A 26,829-nucleotide genomic window follows, 5' to 3' on the forward strand; every position below is an offset into this window, starting at 1 on the left:
CCTTTTGAACTGAAAAATGTGATTACTCTTCCTTACAAATTATTATAATTTTGGAATTAAAGGAGCTTTTTGGTAAAGATATGGGAATAGGAGTAACAGTTCTTTACTAATATATTTAACAAGACAAACAAAAACAACAACAGCTATGAAATTAACCATAAACAGAGCAGAAGCTTAGTTTCAGTCCTTCTGGCTGCAGGCATCTTTTCCCCCAGTTGCAGTTCCCGGTGCTGGGGGCGGGCAGGTCCCGCAGAGCTGCAGGAGGGCTGGGGGTGATGGCAGCGCTGTCCCAGGGGGAGAGAGAGATGGAGAGAGAGCTCTCCGCTCACGGTGTTGGTTCCAGTGCTCAGCAGAGTGCTGGATGGTGGCAGGTTAAGGCGATAAGGCAGCAGTGCAGGGTCCGACAGCAGTGAGGATGGCTCCCAGCGCTGGGATGGCAGGGTTGGGGCACAGGCAACGATTTTTTTTTTTTTTGTCCGAACTTGGCGGGTGAAATGGGCCAAGCCAGTGCCTTTTGTTTCTTCTTCAAGCTGTTTGAATTTTGTGAGGTTTTTCCCCTCCCCTCCCCTCCCCTCCCCTCCCCTCCCCTCCCCTCCCCTCCCCTCCCCTCCCCTCCCCTCCCCTCCCCTCCCCTCCCCTCCCCTCCCCTCCCCTCCCCTCCCCTCCCCTCCCCTCCCCATGTTTTTCCCATGACACTGACTGGTGAGTGATCCTTCCCTGCCCTTATCTTGACCAATGAGCCTTTCATTATATTTTCTCTCCCTTACTTAGGTGAGGAGGGAAGCTTTGGTTGGTTCCTCGTGTCCAGGCTAGGGTCAACCCATCCTAACAAGGAATAAGAAAATTTGAAATTGATACAACAAATATCAAGGCTGATTACTCATGGTGTTCTCTTGTCCTTTGTGCCTTTTTCTCAAGCTGTCAACAGTTGTAGACAGTGACATCGTGTGTTAAGGTGAAGAATTTCAATTTTCCTTGGTACTCCAATCTTTCACAGGGTTTTTTCTTTTGATGCTCTTATTATTATTACTGCTATTTTATTTAGTTTTCCATCAGATGCTAAGATTATTTATGTGCTTGTTTTCTCATGCTTTTTATTTTCCATGTGTGCATACATTTTACAGTTCACTAATTATGCTCACTAACTAAATATCTTTAGAGAGAAGTTGCAGTATCAATAAGCAGTTTCTTTTTACTGAGAAATTTGTGTTTAGATTTTGTTCACTGAATTAAGAAATGCCATCTGGAAAAGACTTGGTGGAAATGGCTGGAAACCCCCTCCTATGGAGGGATCTCCATAGGAAAAGAGGATTGCACTGTAAAGATGTTGATTGTGGGGATCTGTGGTAGATGTGTAGTGTAGTGCAAGAAATTGAAAGGTTGTCCCTATTTCTAGGAAAAAGACGTAAATGGCAATTAAATGACAGGCAAAATTTAAAAGCAGTATTTCTTAGTGAAAGGAAAACACTTTTTACCATTGTGTAGAATATGTTGCACTCAGGGACATAAAAGTATATAAACCAATGTTTTGCTGTTAGTATAGTTTCTGAGATGATTCAATGACTTGTAGGATAAAAGAGAGGCCTGCATCTGTTAGCATTACCTAGTCATAAGCACTTGAAGAGCTCAGAAATCAAATCTGTGTGTGCCCCAGCAATCACCCCTGCTGATGTTGCAGGTGTGGCAATGTGCTGCTGGGTCTGTGTACCCAGGGAAGAAGATATTCAGCTCTTGGGTGTTGTTTTCTGTTTTAAGATCTTTCTAATTTCTCTTGAGGAAATGAAATCAGGCTCTAGAAGCCAAATCTGCCCAGGGCCTGTCAGTTAAACCTCACAAGTCAGTCTGTGGGTGCCTTGAAAAAGAGACAAGGAATGCTAGTTGTAAGAAAATCACTATTTTTCCATAATATTGGTAGTAAAAAAGTGCTAGGCTGAATCATAGATGCCTGCTTGTATGCTAATTGTAATGTATTCTCTCTTTTTCTCCCCCTTGTTTTCATTTGTTTGTTTAGGTTGAATTTTCCTATCCTCCCCTAAAACCTGGAGAAGGACATGACAGCCAGAGTTTACCAGAGGAATGGAAGTACCTGCCATTTCTTGCCTTACCGGATGGCGCTCACAACTATCAAGAAGGTGAGAAATGAGAGAGAAAAGTTGTGTGCACTTCTACTGCAACTTAAAGAAAAAACCTCATATCTGAACAGCTGGCTAATGATTCTTTTTCTATTAGACTTCCCGCACTGTTTGTTTAAGTTGCAAAATACATTGGCAATTACATGTTCCTTTAGGTGTAAATAGAGGTCTACTTCTGACATCCAGAATTCAAATGTCAGTAAAAACTTCAGGGTTACATAACAATTTTGCGTAGTTCTAGCACAAAGCAAGGCTGCTGGCTTTCTCAGAGGCTCTTTGAAGGGTGAATAAATTCTCATCTACAAATTTAGAGATTCTTAAAATGACCTACAAGTCATGGAAAGCCATGTCAGTATGGCTAATATGGTAAAGCCATGGCATGAGCTTTAAAAGGGTATTTGGTGGCAGAATAAAGACAGAAATATCCATTTGCCACAAAGTCACCACCAAATTTGTGGCACCTTTTATTATTTTAGTATTGCATTTATTAATTTATTAGTAGTTCTATTCATCCCTGACATTTGTATTTGTGTCCAGTCATTTAATTTCTTTTTCTGCAGAGCAAACAACAAGGAAGTCACTTTAAACAGCAAAATTACAGAAACCTTTTAATACTACTATTGTTTTTTAGCTTGATATACTTATCTTCCTTATTGTCTAGCTTTTGGAGATCTCATTTGGAAACAAAGGAAGTTTATCAAAATGATCCCTTTCCTAGCAGCAATAAGAGTGTCTCTGACTGCTCTGGATGATGATTTTTGTTGAATTTCTGCATTGTTAAATACATTACAAGAAGTAGGCTACATTCAAAGCTAGGAAAATCACATGCAGGTGCATTTACCTGCTCTCAGTACCATTCCAGTTAATATTCAACTTTGAGCATTTCTATTGCTGTTGTAGAAGAATATAAATGTTTATTTTTTGGTGAGGAAAATGAAAGAGTTGTCCGCAAAGGGGAAATATATATATCCTTGTGTTTTGTAGTCAAGAATACACATTAATTTGAACCAGACAAATAGATTTTCTGATAATAATTATATTTCATTTACTGTAACTTTATTAGAGATCTGTTTTTTGAGTTGTAAATTAATTCCTGTGGGTAGTTGGTACAGGAAATTGTCTTACAGGCATTCTAAAACCTTGGGTGATCTCCAGAATATAAATTTGATCAAGGTGGTAAGCTTTGTTATAAAAAGTCCACCTCTCTGTTGGTCATAATGCACATGGGATTGTCCCTCCTGTTCATTTTCTTACTGTGAAGCAAACAAGAAATTAACAGTTGTTTTTAAAAAATATTTCACTCATATTTTGAAAGGAGAGGGCAACTGTCTTTCTTTGCTTAGGATGTAGCAACATTTTTGCAGTAGTAGTAGGTTGTGTGTGTGTGTGTATATCTCAAGTCATAAAAGTCTTTCTCTTGTCATATTTTATAGATACTTTTGTTTTTCATTTTGCACGTGCACAGAGACAGTTATTATTTTCTGTAAGACTAGGTTTATTTTAAAAACACAAATTGCTTTTTATTTATTTTAAAAGCTCAAATGCTTTTTGCTAGTGTTGTGCTGGTGATGGTGCAGATATCTACCTTGGCAGTGGTAGGAGCTTCTCTAACCTTTCAACTGTGTGTATTCTCTGTGCTGTTTGGGTTTTTTTTCCTATCTTGACTGTGTTTGCCTTCTTAATGGGATCACAGTCCCAGTTGTACACACTGACTCAGAGTGCCATGCCTTTGTTCCTTTGTCCTGAATTGGGAAAGCAGCATGCATGTAGGTTTCAGTGGTTTTTATTTAGGTAAAAAGTGGTTTTTGTTTAGGTAGGTTTTCATTTTCTCTGCTGCCCAGTAACTGCTTCTGAAAAGCAATGTTGGCTTGGTCTGACTAAACATGAAACTGTCCTGCGCACTTGGAGATTCTTCTGCAAATTATCTTGCAGTGTGAAAACTAATTTGGGTCCTGTAACTTTATAGGTGACTTGTTCTTTTCCCTTCCTTTTTATTTCCCTTCCTTTTTATTATTTCCCTTCCTTTTTATTTCCTAGAAAATAAGTGTGTGCCAGTACTTTCTGCACTAAACCTTTAAGCGATGCTGAAAATAAATATACTGAACTCTTGTTAGTGAATTATAAAATAGTCTTCTCTTTTTTTCTAGATACTGTGTTTTTCCATCTGCCTCCAAGGTGTGGGGATCAAACCACGGTGTATGGTGTCTCTTGCTATCGGCAGATTGAAGCGAAGGTAACTTTCCAAGTTGTGAATTAATATTAATGAATAATAGGCTTGATGCATTAACAAACCTAAAATTTAGCGACTTGCATTACACCAACACTCAAAAACTGCATTATTGTCTTACATTAAAAGTCTGGGAAATTGCTCACAGTATGTAGCTCCAGAACTTGAGTATTCTTTCCAATACATCAGCAGTAGTATTTTCCAGTATGTCTTTTGAAATGTTCAAGGCAATTGAAAAATATATTTTGTTTCTTGAAAGCCATCAGCACCAAGCAGTAAAACTCAACTGACAGTCTGTTAGGTGGCAAAGTTAAGTTTCCAGGCAGTAGGCCTTTTGTGTGGAAAAAGTTGAAATTTCTCCCCACAGAGAATTTGAGTACTTCCTGGGGTCTGACCATGCACGTGTAGGGATGTTTCTCCTCACCTGCCTCCTTTGCCAAATGTACACTTGCAGAGTAGACTGGAATCTTCCTATTCATGGTAGTTGCTTAAGCAGTTTACTGCTTTAGCAGTAAAAGTGAAAAATTGAGGAGACCCACAATGTGCACGTGATCACACTGAGGAAATTAAGTACTTGATCTACTCAAATCATGGTGTGTTTTCAAAAATGGTAATGGTAATACAATCTGTGCACTTAAAATTGAGATGTTATTACAAATTTATTTTAAAATTGCTTCTTTTTTCAGTGAATTGCCAAGAATCTGGAATGTCATGTGGGTTTGAGTTTTAATTTGTATCCATTGACTATATGACTCGCTTATGTGCTCTGTTTCTGTGTTAATTACATCTTGATTATATTTCAAGTTCCTGTTCTTGCTCTAGGAGAAATTTTTTATGTGCAGTTTTTAATTCCATTTCTTTTGAACTAAATTCCATGTTGATTTTCATTCACTCATTATTTTTGCAGCAGCCTTCACTTTATTCTGTGATTTGGAGTCTTGATGTATTTAACTATGCAATAACTTGGCTTTATTGTGCTCTTGATTCCAGTTTATTCTCTTTACTATTTTACCAATTAAGAAGATAAATATATATTTAAAACGAATTATTTGAAACAACCAGAATAAATTCCAATGTGTTTCATATGACCACTCTAGCACTCTCTCCATCTGTCATTTTTGATGGCTGGGCCGCAGTCCATACATTTTCTGTTTTGTAAATGAATCATTTGTGTATATTCCGCCCTCACCATTTCTAGGTTTGCTGTGAAGTGGTGGGACCATTTGTTCTGGCTGAGAGTCTAGCTTATTTTATGGATAAACTTTTATTTTATGGATGGCTTAAAAAAGATGCTGGAGTATGAAACAAACAATTTCTGAGCAGACATTTTAATCTGGTCCATTTTCACAGATGATGTTAGAGAAGAGCAAATGATGTGCTGTGCTATCCTTTCTCTCCTGTACATTCCTCCGAGTTAAAATGCTATTTCCTTTTCCAGGCTGTTGCCTTTTTCTCGTGCTAGTATCTTTTAAACAGTGCTTTGCCAGTTGTCACTGTTGTATTTGGATCTTTGCTGGACACAATGAGATGAGAATACAGCTCTGACGTGTCAGTGTTTTTACTAGGTAGAATCATAGAATTGTCATACAGTGGTTTGGGTTGGAAGGAACCTTAAACATCATCTAGTTCCAACTCCCTGTCGTGGGCAGATACCCACTAGACCAGGTTTCTCCAATCCTTATCCAGTTTATCCTTGAAAGCTGCCAGGGATGAGGCATCCACAGACTTCATTGCTTTCCTAGCCAACATCCAAGTGGTTGAATTCCCACACTAGGATGAGAGCTTGCAAGCACAATGCTCCCCATAGTTGAAACAAGGCCTTGTCAACAGGCTCCCCCTGATCAGGCAGCTTGTAGTAGACCCCAGCCAGGTGTCCTTTGTTAGTGCTACCCTTGATTTCTATCCACAAACTCTTGACCTGTTTGTGGATGTTTCTTAGAGGCAGCTCTTCACAATCTAGCCATTCCTTAACGTAGAGGATGACACCTGTGCCCCTCCTTCATAGCCTGTCCCTTGTGAAAACATAGGAGCATACTGTTGCATGGTTTGGATATTCCACCATAGCTAGTTTTAGGATTTTGTTTCAATAGGAAGATGGTATGTAGCAACTAGACTTGGGAAATTCCTTTTGAAATTATGCTTGGGTAAAAATGCTGTAATGCTTCTATTTCTTAGGCCTTAAAAGTACGGCAAGCAGACATCACCCGAGAAACTGTACAGAAAAGTGTCTGTGTTCTCAGCCAGCTGGTAAGCATGTTTGTTTAACTCCCAAAACACTTTCAGGTAACCTTAACAATTGTTTTTCCATGTTCTTATTTAGAACATTTATCTTCAAACATCTATCGTAGCCATTGCAGAGAAAAGTTGAGTTGGAAGGCTGTGGCATTTGAGTAATCTGCCTTGATTTTTGGTATCTGCTTGTAACTGGAAAAGTGTCTGCCTGTTGTCATGGATGAGGATACCCATTCGCACTTTTGATCCTTCTTAAATGTTACGAACTCAATTTCGTGTGGTAGAATTGAGGAGTTTGCTAGTATAATCATGGAATGGGTAAGGTTGGAAAGGGCCTTAAAGATCTTCTAGCATAGTAGCTGGAGGGAGTGGCTACCACCTTCAGCTGTGAGGGAGGTTTTCTGATAGCCACACATACAGCATATTCTTGCTTTGAAGAGATACCTTTTATTTCTACCTATTCATCAAAAGCTGCTGGTCACCAGGCAGGGAATAGAAATTCTTTTTGTGCTTAGCTGAAGAAAGAACTATTACTGGAGCTATTACTATTATGAACAGCATTAAAGCAGGAAACTGCTTTTCCAGAAAGGTGTTCAGTGAGGGTATGGTACATGCAAATAGAAGGAAAATGAAATTATCATCATTTAAAATGAGCGCAGGAGAAAGATGCTGGGAGTTAGTCATGAGGCTAACTGAACTCCATGTATGATGAAGTGTCAGTATTGCAATATAAGCATGGAAGAAGATTGAAGTTCAGAATGAGTGACTAAGTAGTTTTATTCACTTGCTTTTCTGTTTGTTTTTCTTCCAAGCCTTTATATGGGTTACTTCAGGCAAAGCTGCAACTCATCACACATGCATATTTTGAAGAAAAAGACTTCTCACAAATTTCAATTCTAAAGGTAACTTTCTAGTAGATGCCACACAGAACAGCTTTCAGTGTATGGCCACAAACTTACTTTAATTTATTGCTCAAATACTGCTTTTGTATAAGTCCTTCAGTTATTCAGCTCCTGTAATACTTTAACATGAACTAAATGTACTGCCCTAATATGATAAATCTTTCTGATTTGTTACAAGTTTTGAGTTGGTTGTCAGCCTGTATCTCTGTTGATTCCATTAGCAAAATGTAGTTTTCTTTCTGGAAAAAGCCACTGAAATCCTTAAATAAGTGAATTTTATTTATTCTGGATTTTGTGTGACCATGTGCCATTGACACCTTCTGGGGTTTTTTTGTCTTTGTTCTAACTTTTACAGGAACTTTATGATCATATGAATAGTTCCTTGGGCAATACTTCATTAGAAGGGTCACAAGTTTACCTTGGTAAGTGACTTGTTTTGTACAAAGCAGCAGAGATGTTACCCTAAACATGCCTCTCTTGAGCTAATTTGTTTATGTGCATTAATAGATTAAGCACCAGAGGTCTGCATTTCTTTATTAATGGATTTAAATAAATGTAAAATGGACTTCTGCTTTCATAACAGGATTTAGCTGCAGATTGAAAGCCATATTACTCCTTTGCCTAACAGTCTGACTAGCAACTGTTTATCTGCTTTTAGTAATTAATTTTCACATTGAGCACCCTACACCATCAAATTTTTCAAGCTTGCATCTACCCCTTATTTAGGATATCTCACCATCCAGTTCTGACTCTTCCCTGTCCTTTCTGAATGCACAGTGTAGTATTTACCTCAGTGTTTCCCTAACGCTGTGTGGCAGCCAACAGATGTTAATGCAGATCACAAATACTCATGTTATTATTGACTCTATTGTTGATGAATTCTTGCTCCTGCTGGGGAAAAAAAAAAAAAACAAACAAAAAAAAGAATTTTATATGAATTCTGCTATTGAAATAACCAGGTTCGCACAGAATCCATAATGGCTGTCTCCCTCACGCTGAAAAACGGTGACGAAGTAAATTAGTATCCCTATCAGCTGTTGAATTGTAATAATTGCTCTCTTTTTGGTGTCTCAGGTCTGTCTCCTCGGGATCTTGTTCTCCATTTTAGACACAAGGTAGGCATTCTCTACTAGATATTTAAAGGACTGCACTATTTTGGGGAATAAAATGCTTTGTGAGGAACAGAAAAATAAATATATCTAGACATACCTCAGCTAGGAGTAAGAAGACTATTTCCTAAGTACTGCTGTTTAGGGGCTCCTGATTTTTCCCTGCCATTTCACCTGCATAACTTCAATGAAAGCACATTCCAGACTAAGGAGTTTTGTTAGTCTGAGGGATTCCTGGAGATTTCTAGGTTTGTGTGACATTTTTTAATCCTGTCCCAAAGTGCAAATGCTATCTCATTTGTGATTTTGTTTCTATTTCCTGTTTCTCCTTTTAATGAATGTGATAAAACACTATTGCTGAAGTCTGTGCAGACACAACTTGGAGCGTTTATCCTGTGTTTTGTAAATTTTGTAGCTTCTGCGATCACAGAACTGAGGGGACTTGGACCTGTCCTTCTTTATCCTAATTTCTGTTGACATTGAATATATATACACATATTATAGCTAAAGTAGAATTAGCATTTAGAATCTTCTATTAACTGAGATGAATCAAGGAAACAACTTTGAGAATCTGAATTTCATGGTGTATTTGCACCTGCTCAGTAGATTTTTGGGGTAGAATTCATTTTTGTTTAACTTCAGATGTCTGCCAATCATACCCCAGAAGCATCTGTGTTTTTTTCTTGAGTGTAGAGAGTCTGAACAGCCACTTCTAATCTAGATGCCTCATCTGTAGATGCCCAGAATTAGGTGAGGTGAATACTATTTTGCTGGATTTTTTTCAATAATTTTGTGGAGGAACTCAAAATTTTATGTTTATGTAGTTTACTGTTTTTTAAAATTCTGGAATTGCACAACATGTCCCTTCTGCTAAGCTACACATGATTCAAATTACACAGTTCTCGTTTATGGAGGTTTTGGTTGTTTTTTGGAGTTTTTTTCATCTCATGCTATTTTTAAATGGGTGCTCAGGTGGAAAAAGGGTATTGGAACACTCGTTTCCACTGGTAAAATGCATTTGGTCATTTGATTGTTATGCAGTGATTAACATAAAATCTTCAACAAGAGGTTATGTTTGCACATTATTTTTGAAAAATGGCACTGGTTCACTCACCATTTTTTTTCTTTTTGTGTTTTTTTTCAGGTCTTGATCCTTTTTAAATTGATTCTTCTAGAGAAAAAGGTAACATTTTATAAGCTGAGTCATGTAGTTTAAATAGAAATATGTCTCTTAAATAATTTTCATCTGTAAAATAGAAGCATCTGGAATCATATCAACAACTTTACATCAATATATAAATTGGATTGTTAGGCTAAAAGAAACTGCTGTGTGTTGACCTGTAAATTTGCCTCCACTTCTGCTCTGTCCATACTTTGCTTCTTTAATCTCAGCCAAAGTAAAACATGAAGAAATGCAACCAGACAAACTTAACCTACTGTAAAATATAGGACAGGATACACATCATGCAGATAGGTACCTGTGTGGAGGAACATATAAAAAATGTGGGTACCTAAAAAGGTACAGCTTGACAGAGATCCAGTAAGTAGAACTTCTGGTTCAGGCAGACTTTAAATAGACAGACCAAAAGAAACAAGTGCTAGAAGTGTCCTTCAGACCTGAGTTCCATGGACACCTGCAAGAGACAGTGAAGAGAGCTGTATCTGTTAGGTCAGGCTAAACTCAAATTATAAATTGATAATAACTGCTAAATTCTAAACTCAGTGCTTGCTTTGGGCTATCTTACTGCCTCAGAAGCAATGCTATTTTAGTAATTTAAGTGTAATACACAAAATGTGAAAGCAGATGTGAAATCAAGACATTTGTTTTCTTCTGTGTTCATATTAGTGCCCTAGAGCAAGAGCTTTGAGTGAAATGACTCAGCTGCCAGACATATTTATGAAGGGATTTTGTTTTGTTTTGGTTTAAAAATGTTATTTAAAGCTTTGTTTCAGTTTCCCAAATGCTACTTTTTCTTCAGTGAACTGCTGCGCTAAAACCCAACTTCTTCAGATTGCTGGGCTGGCGTGTTAGAATTTCCTGTTAGCTGCAGCTGTAAAGCTGGTAGGATTTAATCTATAAGTTATCAAAACAGTTGTGGAGGTATCTTCCTTGGGGCAGTAAATATGCTATTCCATTTTAATATAGATGTAGCAGCTTCTCTGAAGCTTTTGCACTTGTCACTAAATTCTGGAGGTCAGGTATACCTTGACAGTTCTCAGTATTTGATGATGAGAATATATGCTGAAGATGACTATATTAAAGGCTATGCAAAAGGTTCGCTTGGGAAAATACGATTATGGCACAGTAGGGGTCACCAGATCAGTTCAGCATTTGGACACATACAAAGAAAATACTTCACTGAGCTGTGGTTCTTTTCTGGAACTGCTCAAACCATAAGACACAAATGCACAGGAAGAGAGGAGAGGGTTTCCCAAGTGTGTTCACACTTGTCAAACATACAGAATTGTTTTGAAAGTAACCGAATGCTTATGGAACAAACCTGCAGGTTGCTTGTGTCTGTTTTTTCTTAAGCTCTGACAGGAACACAACACTTGCAATTTCAAAAGAAAGTTTTGGTTTTCAGGCACTGCCTGTTTTCTCGCAAATGTTCTGGTTTCAGAACAACTGTGGGAATCTGTATGTTCAAAGACTTTAAATATAATACGCAAGAAGCCACTCGTAATGCCAATTTTCCTTGATCTGAAAAATGCCACAGACTAATTTCCTTTAATCCGTAGCAATTTGGTTGATGTTTTTCCACGGGCTAAAAGAATTTTTTTTCACCTCTCATCTGTTATTAGGCTGGAAGACTACTTCCAGATGGTGATAATTTCAATTTCTGCTGCCAGGACCACCCAGTTTGCTGATGTAAATGCTGTGGGCCATGTAGTGGGGTTGGGAGGGGTAAGGGACTGTGCATCCTTATAGACAGAAAGGGACCAGATGAAACAAATATAAAAAGGTATTTGCCTTAAGTAAGTGGTATACCCAAACAAAAACCTAGACTGGAATAGATTTCTTTAAAACAAGGCACTTCTTTATAGGCTTAATTGTTTCTGTAGGCTTAAAAATAAGCTTGGCTAAGAATCCATTGTGTCTGAGAATCTAAACCAGTGGGAGTATCATAAGCTTTCTGTTGCAGTTCATTGCTATTGTATCATGCATTTTTCATACATATATTATAAAGCAGCATCTTTAAAGTTAGACATTTTCATTTCCATTGGAGTCAACCAAAACTCTTTCCACAGATGAGCTGCTTGTTCTTCTCATCATGCTTTTTCAGTGGTTGTTGCAATTTGAATTCACCTATCTTGTACAGTTTTTCTTTGTAGTATGTTTAGAATAATATACATAGTCTGTTTTCAGCTGAGGTACCATTAAATATCATTTGGTCTGCGTCAAGGCTGTGTAGGTCTTTCTCTTTGTTCCATCCATTCACTAGCTTGTAGACTGGCAAATACTAGTGGGACAATGAGCTATTATTTATCAGCTTCTTCTAAAGTTTCTTTCTTACAGCAGAAGTCTCTTATTAAGGCCAAGTCCACAAACTTGCACTTTTACTTACATCATAGGCCTACTAAACTGGACTGCAAAGTCATAAAGTTAGATTATTCTATATTCCTTTACTTGATTTATCTTGATTCCTCGTAATGCTCATGTATGGTTTTTTTACTGGTATTGTGCTGATTAAGGATGTTAAAATGGCATTTTTAAAAAAGTTTACTTTTGAGGGGATTTTTTGGGATTGGGTTGTTTTGGTTTTGTTTGTTATTTTTTCTTCTCCCCCTTTTACCCTGAAGGCCTATTTTGAAGAAATTCCAGAAGTAATATTCAGTCTGCCTTCTGTTTCTTCTTTCTTTTCTGGTCTTTGACACCACCTTTTGAATTCCTGACTAATTTACTAATTCCAGTCTCTGTGATTTAATTAAGAAGATTCTGTTTTCCCATGTTAGTGCTTTACCAAAATTAGTATCAGTCATGTCTTCTGTTTCCAAAATATCTTTTTTGTTACATATGAATATTACTGTAATAAATGCATGCAGCATTTATCCTATTTTTCATGTCTCTACATATCCTTAATAGAATTTCTTAAAAGAAATGTTTTTGCATAGGTTTGTATCAGTGTTCTGGAGTGGAGATTAGTTGGCCTCTTTGATTTATAACAGAGAATTTAATGTGCTACAAATGAGCAAGAATTTATGAAGCATGCCAGGAACAACTTTTTTCCTTCAGTTCCTCAGTAACTGGATCAATTAGGAAAAAAGTCTTAAAAACCAATAGAAAAATCTTAATTATTGAGAAGTGTGTTACAAACACTTGTGCATATATATATATGTAGACATATATATGTAGACATATTTAAATATTTACTTTGAACTGTTGTAGGAAGTTTTGCTAGTAAGATTTTCTAATATAGCATAAAAAGTAGTGCCTTGAATAGTTTGCATGTGTCTTTTTTCATGCATGAGAGTAATGTTATTTTTCTCATTCTCCCATCCCTAATTCCCCTTTCTTCTCTTGCATTCTTTTCCTCCCATTGCCCTCCCTCCTGCCACCAGGTGCTGTTTTATATTTCTCCTGTAAATAGATTGGTGGGAGCTCTGATGGCTGTCTTGTCACTCTTTCCTGGTAAGAAGAGAAGTTTGAACTTCTTTTTGTATGATTTCTGGTGATAACTGAGACAGGTTATGCTGTCATTTGGAAATCAACTCATGTGATAATAAAGTTAAGTTGATATGTTGCCTGAAAAACGGGTGACTTGTGTGCATGTTCCATGTACTGTGCACATCTCCTAACACTTGCTACTTGCACTTTATGGGTTATTTCTTGTGCTTAATTGGAGCCACTGGATTTTCTGTATTTCCTGTAGGTAACATAGGTGGGGGCCCCTGAATAAGTAACACATTCCTGTTGAGTTCCTTAAAACCCCAAAATATAAACTTTTCCTTCTACGTGTGCTCTTAAAAACAAATAAACAAACAAACATAATCCCTACCTTTGTTAATCCTTAGCTTCTAACCAGTCTTCTTAAAGCAAAATGTTGGGGCAGATTCTTTGGGAGAGAAAGCATAGAGTTTGTTTTTTTTAACACACCCCTCCCTCCCCAAAGTAGTTTTAAAGTACATTATTTCCTTTATGTACACAAGAGCACTTCCACCCCCCACCCCCCCCACAAGAGTCACTTAAATTTCAATTGAGATACTGATATTTGTGTGTGCTGTTCTTTCCAGGTATGATTGAACATGGTCTTAGTGACTGCTCACAGTACAGACCAAGAAAGAGCACATCAGAGGATGCTGGCTTGCAGGAAAATACACCACGGTTGGATGACTATGTTTCTGTGTCTGCTGCTGATGTGTCAAATGCAAACCTAGGAATGGGAAAGGGAGACAGGAAGATGGCAGAAAATAATTCACTGGAAGGTCAAAAAGCAAATGTGCCTTTCTCCCAGCCCGAGAAGACTTGCCATAGAGCTCAGCCCTCCAACAGTACTGTGCAGCGCTTGGAAGTCCCTTCCCATGCTTCTCTAGTGTACTCAGAAAGTGACTGGGAGACCCTAGATCCCAGCATTTTGGAGGAGTCTAATTTGAAAGAAGGACAACATGAGAATCCAGCATCAGATCAGGCGGAAAATCTTCGGAGCAACGGTGTGAGTTCTGAAGGCCTCCCCATAACTGTGCAGCCCCAGGCAAACACTGGGCACATGGTGCTTGTTCAAGGACTGGTGTCTGGGTTGGAGGAGGACCAGTATGGGATGCCACTGGCTATTTTTACAAAGGTAAGCTTGTTCTTTTTGGCACCTGGTAACTCATAAAGACAGTTTTTTTTCCAGAAATAGCTAATAATTTTGGTTACTGAACTCCAGGTAGACAATAGGGGACTACAAAACATTTTAGTATGGTCTCTCCTAGGTAGGTTGAAAGGCCTGAGAGGGTTGTGCACATGCATATTTGCATTCCACTTTCATACCTATATGTTAATACTATTTGCATTTTTTTTGCAATTTTACATGGTGATCACTTGCAGCCCCACTGTGGTTAATAAATTGTTTGTAGCAAAAACTACAGTTTTCCTTAACTCTGAGAAACTGGTGATCTAACCTATATAGGGCAAGATCAAAGTACTTCAGAAGCATTTAGATACCTTAATCTAAACAAAGATTCTGAAAGGTCTACCTTTGCTGACACCTAAGTCTGTTTCCCTCTTTTAATTTATATCTATATATGTATTTTTAAATGCATATGTGTATATATGCACAAAGTGTGTATATATATATATATATATATATATATATATATATATATGTATATATATATATATGTGTGTGTGTGTATATATATATATATATACACGCACATAAAAATATATAAGAATGAAATTTCACCCTCCTGTCCATGATGACTTTGTCTGTATCTCTTTCTCTGTGCATGGTGCTGAGCTGCTGAACTTTAAGCTTGCACTGATACCTAACTGAGCTCCAGGTATTCCAGAATCTCTAAGGACTGTGATAGGCATAGTCAGATATCAAGCAATAGGTCTGGTAAGTAGGACTGGTTAATAGGGCAAGTTCGCTATAAAAACCAGTTAGAATGTATCCCTTTTAAAGATACTGCTATCAATAAAAGAAGTTGTATGGTACATTTCATTGTTTTGTTTTTAATGTAATAAACTTTTAAGTGAACATTTGCCCATAGTAGAAGATAAGATTCAGATTTATTTCCTCAAGCTGCTGATATTTAAAGTATTTTTTTCTTCCTTTGCAGGGGTTTATTTGCATTTCTTGCAGAATGTTGTATTTTACCATTGTGTTTAATCTTCTCACTGTAGCTTTCATTGGAAGTAGTACACTGTGTGGGCCAAAGTGAGCAGCTCAAATGTCATTGCCCTGTATTGCCTCATGGCACCATTAGAAATGCTATTTCAACACAGATCTTCATTTGATATTTGTCCTTATGATCTGTCTAATGTGAGCTATAGCCTATAAGTTGTATTTAGTCTAGTTCTTTGAAAATACTACAGGGAAAGCAAGACTAAAATAATTGATAATGGGACCTCCAAGTACAAACTTTTGTTTGCTGCTAAGATCATCAAATGGAAAGAATTTTAAGGAAGCTGACAGTTTCTACATGTTTACCTTCTGTTCCACAAAGGCACTTTTCACTTGAGTTCAGCCAGTGTAATTAAAGCAGAAAAGGCTTTGTACGTCTGAGTTAGCAGAAAAATTTGATTCAAGGTCAGTTTTAACCACTTACTGGAAAGTTTGCATCTCATTTAGAGCTCTTAACTCAGGATTGTTTTATGCCATGCCATGGAAAGGCTAATAAATCTGATGAATTTGAATGGGAGGAGGTTTTGCCAGGTGACATAATAATTATCAAGGATTATCCCTGAGCATAAGGGAAAATAGCTTGTGGTATTTGTTTCTTTACTACCAGTCTGTAAGGTGTAACAGCAATTTCATTTGCACTCTTTTAAAAAAGAATGGAACATGTTCATGGAAATAAAAGTTGTACTTACAAATGTGCATTTGTAAACTGAAATTTGATACTTTAAATAGTTAAAGATCTCCCAGACTTTACTATTTTAGTATACAGTAATTAAACCTTTCTTTTCCTACTTCTTAAGCTGTATTCTTTGAAAACTTTCTGGTTTAGGTTTGGGATTCCTTTCAGAGCACTGTTTGTTCCTTTGACACAGGCTGTTTTATTTTGAACTGATAATTGCTTTTCATCTCTAAGGCCATCCCTGTGTCTAATATAACAAAAGGGAGTAGTTATGCTTCTTTCTTCCATATGTTTCCAATTGCCACATACTGGGTGATAGTGTGTGTGCTCTTTGTTTCTGTCCAATGTGCCATTAGCCCTAGTGAATAAGTTGCTTTGGGTTTTATGCAGTTGAACAGCTGGAATAAGATATCAGGGGAATGTTGATCCTATGTTCACAAAGAAATTTGCCTGTCTATCTCTCAATAATCCCTAAATTACTAACTCAAAGCCTTTCTTCAAAAAGTTTCAGGTTTTTTTTTGAACTGGAGCGCAGGATACTAGATTAATTTACCACTCTGAAGTGACTAAAAAGCACAATGTGTTGCTTTCTGTCCTGCTCCTTCTTAAAGCAGTACCTATGCTTATCAAAAATTGATTGCTATCTCTGGTGTCTGGAAATTTCCACCCACAAAATGTGGATAGCTGTCTGCAGCTTTCCTGCATTATGTGCCTCACAACTACCAGAATACATCATGTGTACAGCTAGAGAGATGAATCCTTGTCTCCACTGGCTTCTTGTCTCTGAACTGACATGAGGCCTCATTCTTGTTGCTTATTATTGCTCTTATTCTGTTGCCTTACAAGCACATTAAATTATTGTCCTTTGCTTTGGATTTCGGTTTCAATCCTAAGACTGAAAGGCAACACAGTCTCTTGAAAAATTTAGTTCATGTGGAATCTGATGGCTTCGCTTTGCAAATGTAGCAAAACAACAGATGATTGTGGCTGAAACTGCAGTAACCAAGGTTCATTCCAGGTGAAATATGCTGGCTTTTATTAGGAATACCGCTGCGTACAGGCACTTTTAAAAATGTTATTTCTCTGAATGTCTCTCTTGCTTCAGGGGTACCTTTGTTTGCCATACATGGCGCTGCAGCAGCATCATCTCTTGTCGGATGTGACAGTCCGTGGCTTTGTTGCGGGAGCTACCAATATCCTGTTCCGACAGCAGAAACACCTGAGTGATGCAATTGTGGAAGTATGGATCTTTGTATTTGAGCTGGGGGGAATGTTGGGGGCAGCTGAGGTTCTATTTTAAATGTAGCTTTACAGTTTCACGTGCATGCCTGAATTCAAAATTCCATATTAAATAAATTCTCAGATGCAGAAGTTTGTTGAATTTCTGTGACTCAAGAGGACAGGATTAGATAAGCTGTGCAAAACTACTGTCCACATTTTCATATGTGTCTGATATTTGGATTTGCAGGGCAGTTGTTGAATTTTTCTGTGTTGCTGATGTAATTTCATTTTACATATCATGGGCTTTTTCATGGCTTTTTAGTGAGGACTTCAAAAATAAGTGCTTGCAGATGAGAATCAGATGCAGGTACTGATTTGACTTCCATCTGATTTAATCAAGAGTGTAAAAACACAGTATCTAGAACACCCACTGTGTCACTTCTAGCAAATAGACCCAACTATATAATCAGCATCTGGGAACCTAAGGGTTCCATATAGGTAATTGACTTAGTAGAGGTGATAATCAAAGAGCACTATACTTCCTCTGCCAAACTTTCTACCAAATCCTATCAAATAAGCAGCTTTTACTGTGTGCCAGGGAAATGATTGAACTCTGGGTAAGTCAGATAGTATCTGACTTTCTGAGAACAGTTAGTTCATTGTTTCTTTGGCCATTTGTTTCTTCTTGGTATTTTGGGGAAATGAGGGTTTAGATTTAGGTAGCAGTATGTAGTAGTGTAAAGTTTGTATAAACAGTTTTATTTAGATAAATATTTACCCTTGAAATTATTTCAAACAGATAGAAGATGCTCATGTACAAATCCACGACCCAGAACTCCGTAAGATCCTGAACCCAACAACTGCTGACCTAAGATTTTCAGATTATTTGGTGAAGCATGTAACTGAGAACAGAGATGATGTGTTCCTTGATGGCACTGGATGGGAAGGAGGAGATGAGTGGATCAGGGCTCAGTTCAGTGCTTACCTTCATGCACTGCTTGCTGCTGTGCTGCAACCAGGTAGAACAGATATCTTGTTTGGGGATGGAGATGAGGTTGGACATGTCAAGCATTTGCTCTGTTGCTATCAACGTGTGGTCTGTCAGTGGATTGCCCTCAGCTTAAAGTTTAATTTTAGACTGCTTTTTCAGTTGTCTTTGGCTATCATTGTTACTTCTTCACAAGCTTGTAATCCTTAATTCACAGTCTTACAGGCACTTTCTTATTAGAATATCATCTTCTCCTTGATTAAGTTTTCCTCATAAGTAGAAATACCTGAAACCTGTATGGGATGAAACTTACAAATCTGAGTGTATTCTAGATTGTGTTGCAACCTCAAGTTAATTTTGGGAAATTACTTGGATTCAAGGAGACCTGAAGTTAAGCATCTGTCTTCAGGAAGTTTTGCTAGATTGTTCCAGGTCTTTTCCCTTCTTGCTGTGGTCCTAAGTAGGGATTCATACATGAAAAGTGTCATTTACAGGTTTTATAAGCTTTTGTTTCCTGCAGCTCAACATCTTTTGCTTTACCTCAGAGGGAATTCTCTATGTTCCAACCTTTTGTATGAATATAAATAAAAGAATCAGTGTTTTTTACTTGTGGAAAATGCTTAGCTTGCCTTGCACTTGCCCTGTTAACTTCATTCTCATAATGATTTTTCTCTATTCACACTAATTAAATTCAGATTTTGTTTCGTGGTATATGTGAGAAAGCATGGGATTGAGAAGATGATTTTAAAGTCTGGAAGATGACAGGTTCTTGGTCTGACAAAATTAATATTTTAAGAGGATTACCAGATTGATATGAAATATCAGGATTTTCTGGGAACTCATACTACTGCACTGGCTGGCTGTTAAATTATTTCCTATACTCTTCAGTGATTTAAAGGGGTTGTTGTTATGATAAGTTTATTCCACAGTATTTCCTACTGCACTTTTGGAATGGATTTGGGAGTTACTAAATTTGAATGAGTAATAACAGTACAGCAAAGCCCAATGTATCTGACCAAGACCACTGCAAATTGTGGTTTTGTTCTTGGTTGTTATGTGGCCATTCTTTTCCCCTTTCTGTCACTGCCCAGAGGAAAAGTCAAGAGACATATATTTGGATTACTTTTTTCCTCAATTGAGCTCTTAGAGCTTTATAAATTAATTAAAAATAAGAAAAGTAATTTTTTGCTTTTTTTTTCTTGTCCTCTGATACTGTATATTTTTGACACTTTAAAATAAAAATAAACCATTTTTGAAGGACCCAGGCTTTAGTACTGGAGTTTTAATTGTTATTGATTTGATAAGAGCCTGGAAAAATGAATTTTTTCCTACAAGAAAAAAGTAATGTGTCTTGTATATATTGCATCTCTAATTTCTTCAAATTCTCATCTTTATTTTAATTTATCAGACAATGAAAAGATTTTGTCAGACTTCGGAACAGCATTTGTAACAGCCTGGAAAAATACTCACAACTACAGAGTATGGAATAGCAACAAGCATCCAGCTCTTGCAGAGGTAAATTCTAGGTAAGGAAACTTTGTAGTATTTACTCTAATTTGAGGTAGTAGTTTTATGGAGAAAAACATATCCAGAGTCAGGAGAAGTTAAACTTGTGCAAGTTGATTGTCAGCTGTTCCCAGCTACAGAAAGTTTGTTATTCCTCAGGAACTGTCCTCAGATGGTTCTGCTTTTTATTAACTGCTTCTGGGTGTGCAGGGACTAGCTGTGTCCAAGGTGTTAACTGACTGATGGGATAGAGGGGAGCTGGCTGTTCTGCGTGCATTTTCACTGAAAGATGTGACAATGCCAGGCTTGGTACTATTGTTGGCTGTGCACGTGTTCGGTTTACTGTGGGTTATTACTCTGCTGCAGGGAGTTTTGTTTGCTTTTACTTTGTCAGTTGCTGTAGTGTGAAAAAGGCTTTTCCTTAGATCTACAAGGCTCTTTTGGTCTATTTAAGGGATATTTTCTCTTTGCCGTGTGTTACTGGAAGGAGGTGCTTTTGACTTAGTGTAAAAAAGTTGTTAATATTTCATCTGTAAATAGAAGGCACCTTTCAGGTAGTTCATAAGAAATCTGTCATTGAATAGTCACTGTAACCCAGACTTCTCTGAAGAGATAGAGTAGTATACCTGCAAAATATTTTAACTTTTATTTTGTAAGTCACAGAGGGGAATATAGCTAATAATTGCATGATACAGATTCATAATGCAAAAGAAATTAATGTTTTCTTGGGTTTTTCCTCTTCTTCTAGCCATCCATTCCAGGGACAGTACTCTGTATCAGATGTTAAGTTAAGGTTGTCACAGTAAGTACATAGTACTTTCATTTGTATTTTTTAGAAGTGTGGTCAAATATCAATAACTATTGCTATCGTGAACTAAACAAGATATGGATTCAAATGGCTATCTTCATGAAACTATACTCTATTTATTTATTAAAGTTCTTTTGCAAAACAGCACCACATCTAAAGATGAAACATTTGCCTGAAATAAATAATAATTAAAAAAAAAAAGGGCAAATGCACTATTTTGTGTTAGACTTTACATAATACAGCCTTGATTTTTTTGCATTGCAATTATAAGGCTTTTGTACGTTTACTTTTAATTTGTTAGCTAAAGCTGTTAAAACCTTCATTAGTTATTTGACTTTGTCTCATTATTAGGACAAAATAGCTTTCCCCCCCCCTTTCTAATTAGCTGTTTTTTTTAATACAGCATTGTTCTAAAACTCAAAGTTCACTGCATGCATAGTGAGATGTGGTTCAGTTCCTTCAAGTTACAAGTTTCAAATGAGTTTTGCATAGTCTTACTGTACTCGACTCAGTTGAACTTTAAGTTGATCTCAACTGCTGCCTTTAAAATTCAAGCCTAAAACTCAGTGGTACTTGTTTTTTCCATAGCTGTCCAGCGCTAAATGAAGCCAAAATTCAGCCTGGAGTTTATGCAGTAGGCAAAATAGATTTTTTTCCTCATTTAGCTGTGCTGACCATAAAACAACAGTCTCTCTCTCTCTTTTATTAATGGATGATCTTTCTACAAAGTCTTAATTTGAAAGCTCTGGAGGTTTCTGTTCAGCCTGGTTTTGTCCCCTTATCTGAAAGGGGAGTTACTAACTCTTCTAGGTAGTGTGACATCAGTGTAAAAGGACCAGTAGTTCCTAGTGTGCTTCTAATAATAAGTATTTTTACAACAGTGCCTTTATTATGCAGGTGGGACTTTGATAGCAGATCCTCATCAAAATTACTTGCTGTTGCAAACTGAGCTTAGACTTGGTTTTGGTGTATTCTGTTTTTTCTGCTTTTTCCATCAACACTGAAGATTTTGAAAGTGGGAAAAGAATGTGGCATGATGTGTTGTTAAGTTTCACATTAATAGGTTTTCAAAGCCTGAAATGTGGACTTCAAAGTTGCCATTTAAAACTAAATGAGATTATTTTCAAGTGTTGTGCTTTTCTTTCCAAATGATGACCATGTCTGTCATTTTCTTGCATTTCTTTAACAAAAGCATGAGTGTAAACTGTCCTTGATCAAGAATTTAATCTTAGACAAAGATACAAAGTAAGCTCTATCTAGAAAAAAAGGACTGATCAGTTACACTTGTTCTGTTTAAAGGTTAAGTATTATGGCTAAGAATTCCCAAAACTACTGCAGATCTGACTTTGTGATTTCGATCATAAATGCATTTTGGTAAATGTTTAGGAAAGATTGATTGAGCATTGGAATGGGCTGTCTAGGGAAATAGTGGAGTCACTGTCCCTGGAGGTGTTTAAGGAAAGATTGGACCTCAGTGCCATGATCTGGTTGACAGGGGTCGTGTTCAGTCCTGGGTTGGACTCCATGATCTCAAAGGTCTTTTCGAACCCTGTGGAGTCTGTGAAAGGTTTAAAGTGTACTGTGTAAGAATGAACCATTGGGTGTTTTGATTTCCTGTCCTGCTGGCAGCATCTTTTCATCCTCTGAGAAGCTTCCCTAACTGGTCTCTTTGGATAAGGTGAATGCAGGAGTTCGGCTTGACCATATATGTGAACTATATATACATGTATGCTGTATAAATCTGTGTATAATGATGCATATTTTAACCAGTTTATTTACATCTGGGAGTAATAAGAAGTCAGTCACCTAACAGTTTTCAGTATCTCTGTTCTTCAGCTCAGTGCAAAACAGTGAACGTGGAAAGAAGATTGGAAATGTGATGGTTTCTACCAGCCGGAATGTGGTACAAACTGGAAAAGCTGTAGGTAAGAATCTTTTGAAAAGTTTACATCTATGCTGGATCTTTTTTGAAGGATCCCATTACTCAGTTATATTCTGTTTTAGTCCAAGTGTACTCTAGAACATGCACAAATCAGAGCAACATTTTGAAGGGTGAAGCTGCTAATTGAGGCTCCATATATTGTGTAATAGCAGAAAGAGAAGCAGCTAAAGAAATTAGTGTACCTTCGTTTTCCAGTATGGCCTGGAGGTACATATGGGAAGAGAGATGTTTAGGCAAGAGATTCCATGTAATCTGGTAAATACTTTGACCAGCATCTGCATTGAGTTATTCTCAACTTTGATACAATTTTCACTGAAACTCTCCAAAGCTGGTTGAGATCAGAAAAAGTCCTTATGTCAGTTTCTGCAGATTTTGTAGCAGTTTGTAATTTTCTGGAAAAGTACTTGTTGCATTATCACACTGTCATCTTGCAGTGTGAGTTAATGGAAATTAATCCGTTAAGGGGCCTGATAGTTGTTTGGCAATAGCTGTACCAAAAATTGCTTAAATTTCTCTTTTATTCCATTGGAGTCTGTGTTTTCTTTTTGCTGTGGTGCACTCTGGTGAAAGGAGTGCCTTTATCAAGTTTATCAAGCCTTCCCAGGCAAAGGACATCATAGCCCATTTCTGCTGAGTTGCTGTGTTCAAGTTCTTTGAATATTTTCTGACTCTGGAATTGGATTTTAAATCCCAAATTGGACAACTGATTAAGTAATATATTTTTTAATATTTCTTTGTAGCAACTCAGTAAAGATGACACTTCACTATTGATCTTTGTTTTGTATTGCAGGTCACTCTGTTGGAGGAGCCTTCACAAGTGCAAAATCAGCAATGTCATCATGGTTTTCGACTTTCACACACTCAACCCAAAGCCTTGGGGACTAAATGCTTTGGTTTGGCAGAATGCTGCTGACTATTTCAGGTGCAATCTTTCTCTGAATTGTAAAAAGACCACTCCAAAATGTAGGAGTGGAGATTACCTACCCAGGACCAAAATTAGGTATATGTTTCTTGCAAGCAGATGTGAAATGTTATTTTTCATTTTCCCTAGAAGTATAGAAGAATGGTGAGTGTCACCATACAATGGGATGGCATTTGCAGTGTACTGGTTATATTTAAAATTACTACTTTTCTTTAAAACTGAGCCTTTATAAAGACAATAGCAAAGGGGACTTGTTGCAAGCCAAATGTGTTTGACTTTAGATTTGTACATTTTCTTGGATGTTGAAGATATTTATGTAAAGTAGTTCTATTTTTCAATCCAGATAGCCAAATGTTTGTGAATTCTTATTAGAAATAAACAGAATATAAATATAAATAATTATTCTTTTAGGTTGGATTTGAGAGAATCTCTGCAACCCTTAAAGGGTGGAACTTTCACGCTTTTACCTGCAAATTAAAATCAAAAGGTGCAGAGTAAGACTGTGGCTGACAAGGGATTTTTTTACCCTCTATCCCCTGTATCCATGTAGAGTTGTTTGAATGATTCTATCTCTAGCTCTCTTTGTGTCTCAAATCTGTATGACAGTTGCAAAATTAATAGGTTTTTTTTCATGTTATGTAGAAGATGTTCATACCTTTGTGTATGTTTTGGCTGAGTTTTTACCCTGGGATGTGAATGGGATTCCAGTTGGAGAGATCTCTTCAGGGAAAGAATTACAAAGCATTTCTCCCAAACTGGGATTGGATCATAGACAGTTTTGTAAGTTAAGATGTAATTACAGCATTAATGCAGTTGCATATGTATGAAGTACTAAACCAACCCAAAACTAGCACAGTAGCAAACTGCATGTTTTCCCCTCCCCTAAAGTTATGAGGACTCTTCCAAATGAAAATCAGCTATGTGGATTTTCTGTGTTGACTCAGGGAATGTGCTGTTTGGATAATTGCTTTTTTCATAAGGAAACTAACACTAGAATTGAGAGTAACTAGAACAGCACAATTCATATCCCTGTGTGAAGAAATGTAACAGTTAATTTTAAAAGATGTGGCATAATGCTGTATTTCCTATGTAACATGCATGTGTTGTTCTGTATGCAAGTGTATTGCACCTCTTACATTTCTTGATTCCAAGGGAGATTATTTCCTGCTTTCTTGCAATATGCGTCCCTCTGGATGCCTTTGGACATCCCCACATGTTTCTCTTAACATTTTCTGCATTACATTATCAAGTATTCCAAACTTTCTGTACCAAAAGGCTCTTAGTTTATTGCCTCATCAGTATCTGTCAGTATTTTGCCATGTTCTCTTCTGGGGCCAAGATCTGTAGTCATAGTTATATTTCCTATTCCTCAAATAAAATGCAGCACCTGCACAAGAGATAAACGAGATAGCTCAAATGTTTTTTAGGAAATCATGTTTGGATTCCTTATGTGCATTTGAAAAGTTAACAGAAAAGCCACACTTGCATCACATTTTCATTGTCCAGCAACTTGGTTCTCAGTTTTTTTGCTTCATTGATTTGAAAACATGGAATGTAGTTTGAAGCCTTCTTTAATTTTTTTTCCAGTACAGACTAGATAGAATGACTGTGGAAAACCTAAAGGCAAACAGCCAGTTTGAGTAGTTTAATTTGAGAAGTGCAAAAAACTCCCCTAAAGCTCTACTAGTTTATTGCTTCTGACACACAAGTAAGATGTATCTATCAAACTGCAGCTATTGCTCCTGGTCTCTGTGTCTTTGTATCTCTCCTAAAACTTCTGATGCTCTTTTCTGTTTTATTCCACAACTCAGTAATACACATATATATTTGTAAAGACTAGGTATTACTTTATATGCAGTGAATTAAGACTAGAGCTGTTTATTCATGGTGTGTCTAGAGCTTTCTGAATCAGCATGCAGGTAAGAAAATAACCCAAAATAATCACTTGCTTTTGTGGAATTACTAACATATTATCTGCACTCTGGGATTTAAGTGGTCATGGTCCCTGTTGTAATGAAGGCTGAAGAAAGGTGCATAAAGGATTTAAGCACCTATAAAACTAACTTCAGCAACTTAGGGCATACCTAGGTAGATTTAGGCTTAGGAACTCACAATGGTGAGTTCTAGAAGCCGGGCAAGTGGTTGGTATTTATGTGGACAAGCTGTAGAAACAGGACTTTCATGGATCCCTTTTCAATATCCTTGTCTTTGTCACGTCCTCATCCGAGTTTTTCTCTGTTGAATTCTCAGATGCTCCAAATTTATATGGCCGATTTATTAGCTCTCTGCATTCCCCTTATTCCCACAGATTCCCTCACTGGCCTAGGGGTATTAGAAAGCTGACCCTTTTTTTTTTTTTTTTTTTTTGGTGTAGATTAATCTGAGGAAAGAGAGAATGGGGTGCCCTTGTGAGCTGTTTGTTGCTTTGTACAGGGATTCTGTTGTGATACTTTATAATTTTTCTCTTATGGGCAAGAAGACCAGACAGATCTTTCTTTGCAGCCTTTTTCTCACTGTCCCAGCTGTCTGTTGCGGAACTAAACATACAACCTAGTAAAGGGTATTTTCCTTTTGTTACTAATGACAGAATAAATAATTTATGTTGCTTTTCCGTCTTTTTAAGAACTGGCACCCTGCTAGCAAGTTGGTCTTGGATTTAAACTCAGATTTAAACAGTGATTAAGACTCAATGAGTAGGTGGAGATGAAGTGATCTCCATAATTAGTTGTCTTCATTAACATCTACATTTGTTCTCCAACGTTTGTTTAAGCTTACTTTTAGGCTGTAGGAAGGCATGCAGCCACTGAGATTCATCTAAGCTCATGTAGTTCTCTTATTAACTTAATGTTTGTACCTCTTTAGTTAAATCTAATGCAAATACAAGTTATTTTCCTCTGCTCTGCTTTAATATTTCCAGTGCAGGCATTATTAATTATTCAGAAAGGTTTAGACAACTTCCATTTTAAAAGCCCTGACATTTATTTCTCCACTGTAAGAAACAATGGGCCCTAAGTGAATTGGTGATAGTGCCTCTAATCAGTCAGCTGTGAAGGTATTGTTACAGCTCTGTCATGATTTGATGTTGCAAAGGTATTTCTGGCTGTCAACATGCAGCACACACAGACTTACAGGTAACACAATAGCACACCTCTCAATTTTCTCTCATCACAGGCATCCACCTCAGCTTTTTCTATGTGCCAGCATTTGAGGAACTGTCTGTTGAGTATAGATATGAGATGTAACTCCCCAAAACCCCACAAGACTTAAGGATTGCTGACCTTATATTTTGTTTGACTGAAGTGTTCAGCATCTTTCATCAGTCATTTTCATGTAA

General features: G+C 37.2%; 1 protein-coding gene across 1 annotated transcript in view; it reads left to right on the forward strand.

The window, feature by feature from the left end:
• AVL9 (AVL9 cell migration associated) overlaps positions 1 to 23,458 on the forward strand; it is a 37,510-nt gene extending 14,052 nt beyond the window's left edge. Inside the window, exons 2-16 of the mRNA XM_062497188.1 lie at positions 2,012 to 2,132; positions 4,280 to 4,365; positions 6,535 to 6,606; positions 7,404 to 7,493; positions 7,849 to 7,915; positions 8,568 to 8,608; positions 9,747 to 9,785; positions 13,163 to 13,232; positions 13,835 to 14,382; positions 17,214 to 17,348; positions 18,129 to 18,348; positions 19,726 to 19,843; positions 20,572 to 20,625; positions 22,468 to 22,556; positions 23,364 to 23,458. Of these exons, the coding sequence (XP_062353172.1) occupies positions 2,012 to 2,132; positions 4,280 to 4,365; positions 6,535 to 6,606; positions 7,404 to 7,493; positions 7,849 to 7,915; positions 8,568 to 8,608; positions 9,747 to 9,785; positions 13,163 to 13,232; positions 13,835 to 14,382; positions 17,214 to 17,348; positions 18,129 to 18,348; positions 19,726 to 19,843; positions 20,572 to 20,625; positions 22,468 to 22,556; positions 23,364 to 23,458 (1,845 nt within the window). The remainder of the gene's footprint in view (positions 1 to 2,011; positions 2,133 to 4,279; positions 4,366 to 6,534; positions 6,607 to 7,403; positions 7,494 to 7,848; positions 7,916 to 8,567; positions 8,609 to 9,746; positions 9,786 to 13,162; positions 13,233 to 13,834; positions 14,383 to 17,213; positions 17,349 to 18,128; positions 18,349 to 19,725; positions 19,844 to 20,571; positions 20,626 to 22,467; positions 22,557 to 23,363) is intronic.
• The last annotated feature ends 3,371 nt before the right edge of the window (positions 23,459 to 26,829 follow it).

Source organism: Cinclus cinclus, chromosome 1 (genome assembly GCF_963662255.1).
Source record: "Cinclus cinclus chromosome 1, bCinCin1.1, whole genome shotgun sequence".
Classification (NCBI taxonomy): domain Eukaryota; kingdom Metazoa; phylum Chordata; class Aves; order Passeriformes; family Cinclidae; genus Cinclus; species Cinclus cinclus.